The sequence below is a fragment of the Notothenia rossii genome (genome assembly GCF_949606895.1).
Source record: "Notothenia rossii genome assembly, chromosome: 12".
In the NCBI taxonomy this organism is placed as follows: Eukaryota; Metazoa; Chordata; class Actinopteri; order Perciformes; family Nototheniidae; genus Notothenia; species Notothenia rossii.
Genome location: NC_136911.1, coordinates 722997 through 727996, shown reverse-complemented (window position 1 = coordinate 727996; position 5000 = coordinate 722997). Strand labels below are relative to the sequence as shown.

General features: G+C 46.3%; 1 protein-coding gene across 1 annotated transcript in view; it reads left to right on the top strand.

The window, feature by feature from the left end:
• plppr5b (phospholipid phosphatase related 5b) overlaps nucleotides 1-5000 on the top strand; it is a 24591-nt gene that overhangs the window by 1987 nt on the left and 17604 nt on the right. The window contains exon 2 of the mRNA XM_079661662.1: nucleotides 3716-3848. Within this exon, the coding sequence (XP_079517788.1) occupies nucleotides 3716-3848 (133 nt within the window). The remainder of the gene's footprint in view (nucleotides 1-3715; nucleotides 3849-5000) is intronic.

Genomic DNA, 5000 nt, shown 5'->3' with positions numbered 1-5000 from the left:
ATCCAAACACACCTGAACACATCTGAACACACCTGAACACATCTGAACACATCTGAACACTTCTAAACACATCCGAACACTTCTAAATACTTCTGAACACATCTGAACACATCTGAACACATCTGAACACATCTGAACACTTCTGAACACATCTGAACACTTCTGAACACACCTGAACACATCTGAACACATCTGAACACTTCTGAACACACCTGAACACTTCTAAACACATCTGAACACTTCTGAACACACCTGAACACATCTGAACACTTCTGAACACTTCTGAACACTTCTGAACACATCTAAACACATCTGAACACATCTGAACACACCTGAACACTTCTAAACACTTCTAAACACATCTGAACACATCTGAACACTTCTGAATACTTCTGAACACATCTGAACACATCTGAACACACCTGAACACTTCTGAACACATCTGAACACTTCTGAACACACCTGAACACTTCTGAACACACCTGAACACACCTGAACACATCGAAACACTTCTGAACACTTCTGATCACATCTGAACACATCTGAATACTTCTGAACACATCTGAACACATCTGAACACACCTGAACACTTCTGAACACATCTGAACACTTCTGAACACACCTGAACAATTCTGAACACTTCTGAACACTTCTGAACACATCTGAACACTTCTGAACACACCTGAACAATTCTGAACACTTCTGAACACATCTGAGCACATCTGAACATATCTGAATACTAGGTTTGTAACGGTTCACAAACATTTTGGTTCGGTACGTACCTCGTTTTTTAGGTCACGGCTCGGTTCGGTACGTTTTCGGTACAGCAGAAAAAATTATCACAAAACATAATTTTTTTTTTTTTTCATTATTATTAAACTGTGAATAATGTATTCACTCAAATAAATACAACATATAATAAAATAAACATTAAGGTGCAGCATTTCGATGATCTGAAATAATCTGTATTTGAACTGTACTGTACTCGTACCTAAGCAGCCAGTTTGACATTAGGACTTGCTTGTCACTGGCACTAACAATGTCTCCTGCTGTGGAGAACACCCTCTCTAGGGACAGAGGTAGCAGATACAGCCAGGTAGCGCTTTGCTAACATGGCAACATAAGGATATTTGGCGTTTGTAATAGCTTTGGCTCGGTCTGAACTTGTTGCGAGTGGTGGAGGCTTAAATGCTAGCGGGAGTTGGGTTTGCACTTCAGTCTTTTTTCTTTTGGTACCGGTGATATTCACGTTCGGGTGATGCCTTTTCAAATGAGTGTGCAAGTTTGATGTATTGCCAGCCGCGTAACCAATTTTAGTTGAACAATGCCGATAAACAGCTTTGGTTCGGTCCACCTGTCTTTGTCCGTCATCTTTGTACGTAACTGCGAAACCAAAATGTTCCCAAACCGGAGACTTCAATGATGCTGGAGGATTTATCTGCATTAGCCATTTCGCCAGTTCCTCAAATTACTGACTACATTTGAACGCATCCCTGTGACCAGTTCTCATAGTATGCCTCTCGTCCGATGAAATGACTTGCTCGCTCTGACGCGTTGAACCCAATATGAGCAAATTACTCTGAATGCTGCGACGCAGCACCGGAGATTACTTCCAAGAAGTTGTTCACGTTCTCATTTTTTTACGTCTAACGTTATATTCGTTCGGTACACTTCGGTACACACGTGTACCGAACCGAAGGGCCCGTACCGAATAGTTTCGGTACGGGTACGTGTATCGTTACACCCCTACTGAATACATCTGAACATATCTGGACACATCTGAACACTTCTGAACAAAAATCTGTCAGCATCCTGATGGCTGCAGCTGGTATTAAACTGCTGATGGAGAGGAAGAGGAGGGTCTGACCAGAGGAAGAGGGATGGAGGGTCTGACCAGAGGAAGAGGGATGGAGTAGTGAATCATTGTAGGGTCTTCTGTAGCCACCGGGGATGGGCTCTACGGTGATGGGGGGGGGGGCGGGGGGATTGTCACTGCGGCCCTGTCAGCTCCAGTTAGAGCCAACAGGAAGTGGGACAAATGCCCTGAGGCTGTCACAGCTCCGGGTCTTGGAGATCAGCCTCCTCTGCCTTTCCTTGAGCAGAGCCAGTGTGTGAGAAAGAGTTACGATGTATTGCAGCTTTAATCATGATGTGATTTATACCTTTTATAAGGTGCAGAGCATCACATGTAAGTAATAGCTAAGGTCCCGCAGAGTTAGTTTGCTCCATAAACACCAGCAGGAGACCCCCCGTCTGTAGACCAGGTCAGTACTGGTCCTTAAGGATACTCCTAAATCTAAGCATTTTGTTGATATGAAATTGACTTAAATTAGATATTTGCACAAAAAAGAAGAACAATGTTATGTTCAGTCAAAGATTGTTGGGTTCAGTTTACCTGGTCTGCCCCCTCACCTGTCGGCCTGAATACATCACTGTAGCAGCTCCAGGCCTCAGTACCCAGCACCGCACGCACGCACGCACACACACAGGACATTATACCTCTGTGTTCATTCAGGTAGAAACAGGAGGTTGTCAGACCGGATCCCGGTGAGGGGTTAGTAAATTAAAGAGGAGTCGGAGGTCGGAGGAGTGGTGACCACGTCCTGCCGGGCCGGGGGGTCTCTGAGTCTGCAGATCTCTTTGGTTCTGAGTAGGTTTTGGTGGTCAGACTCTTTAACATTTAGAAAGTGCGACATGCAGGACTTCCTCACAGATCCAGGACCGAGAGTTAGATAATCTGTGTGTAGATGCAGCTGTGTGTAGATGCAGCTGTGTGTAGATGCCACTGTGTGTAGATGCAGCTGTGTGTAGATGCAGCTGTGTGTAGATGCAGCTGTGTGTAGATGCAGCTGTGTGTAGATGCCACTGTGTATAGATGCAGCTGTGTGTAGATGCCACTGTGTATAGATGCAGCTGTGTGTAGATGCCGCTGTGTGTAGATGCAGCTGTGTGTAGATGCAGCTGTGTGTAGATGCCGCTGTGTATAGATGCAGCTGTGTGTAGATGCCACTGTGTATAGATGCAGCTGTGTGTAGATGCAGCTGTGTGTAGATGCCGCTGTGTATAGATGCAGCTGTGTGTAGATGCAGCTGTGTGTAGATGCAGCTGTGTGTAGATGCCACTGTGTGTAGATGCAGCTGTGTGTAGATGCCACTGTGTATAGATGCAGCTGTGTGTAGATGCAGCTGTGTATAGATGCAGCTGTGTGTAGATGCAGCTGTGTGTAGATGCCACTGTGTGTAGATGCAGCTGTGTGTAGATGCAGCTGTGTGTAGATGAAGCTGTGTGTAGATGCCACTGTGTATAGATGCAGCTGTGTGTAGATGCAGCTGTGTGTAGATGCAGCTGTGTGTAGATGCCACTGTGTATAGATGCCACTGTGTGTAGATGCAGCTGTGTGTAGATGCAGCTGTGTGTAGATGCCACTGTGTGTAGATGCAGCTGTGTGTAGATGCCACTGTGTATAGATGCAGCTGTGTGTAGATGCAGCTGTGTGTAGATGCAGCTGTGTGTAGATGCAGCTGTGTGTAGATGCAGCTGTGTGTAGATGCCACTGTGTGTAGATGCCACTGTGTGTAGATGCAGCTGTGTGTAGATGCAGCTGTGTGTAGATGCAGCTGTGTGTAGATGCAGCTGTGTGTAGATGCCACTGTGTGTAGATGCCACTGAGCCCAGCTCTGATTCAGGGTGACTGACGGCTTTCTCTCTCCTCCAGATCACGGTCACAGAGACGGTGCTGTTCCTGGTCCAGTACACCTCCAAAGAGTTTGACCGCTCAGAGAAGACGGTGGCCACCGGAGACTGCTGTTACCTCAACCCTCTGGTGCGCAGGACCTTCCGCTTCCTCGGTGAGTCTCCGGACATCTGAACTCACTGACAACCTACACGACAAGCACAGGGGGGGTTCACAGCTGGGGGGGACTGCACAGCTGTGGGGGGGCTGGGAGATACTTGGTTATGTATTTCCTCTTCATGCAGGAGGAAGAGGAATGTGTCCTTCATACGTTTTCTGGAACAAACGGCTTCCCTTCATCCTCAGATCTCTTTCTGTGATCTCAGCTGACAGCAGCAGGGACTTCTTCCTCTAACGTCCTGTCGACAGTTTCACTTTAACGTCCCTCATGTTCTCATCTTTGGTTTCTAAAGCCAATGTTCTGACTCTTTCTGATCTTCACTGAGATTTTTGTGAATGAAATCCGAATTACAACAGGTAGCCTTATGAAGGCATTTAGTAGCATCTGTCCTGCTAATGACTACAATATATTTAACAATAAGAAGTCAGTTGTGACGAGTTAAAGGCCAGCTGTGCAGCTCTGATCATCTTCCTACACTGCACTCTACAGGTGCACACAGAGGACCCAGCGTTGACCTCTCTTTAGCGGGAGCAGGAGATAAGAAGCAGAAGAGGATTATTCCTGTGGGAATCCACTTTGTGTTCAGCTTCATCCGCAGGTTCACAGTCTGAGGGTCAGGCTTACTCTCTGTGAACAGGGTCCAGGTTAAAGCTCTGCTCATCCCTACAGACCCCCTGGAGATTATCATGTGTTCATGAATGTCCCTCTAACGAGCTCTGCGTGATGACTGAGTTAATGATGGATGGCTAATAAGAACACGATGTCTCTGAACTGTTGGCTGAGTAGCTCACACGGTGAACCCAGGAGAGCCTGAGGTGATGGAATGTATTCCTTCAATTTTACCCGAAATTAAATGGTGTTTTGTTTTTTAAGAATGAACTAACATCGCGAGACATTCCGACACCAGAGACAAATTGTTCAGGTAGATTAGTAAACCTGGAGTGTTTACCCTTCAGGCTTCGCGTGGGGATCTTCGGGGCAGTTGAATGTTATGCCTCTATTCAAAAAAGAGAACGGAGCGAAAAGAAAAATGGTGTCAGGTGCGAGGGACCTGCTCCGCTGCGCGTGCATCATTTCCAAAGTGCTTCCACAGCAGTGACACACATCTGTGGATAATCATTTATACGAGAATGGTTAAAGCAACCA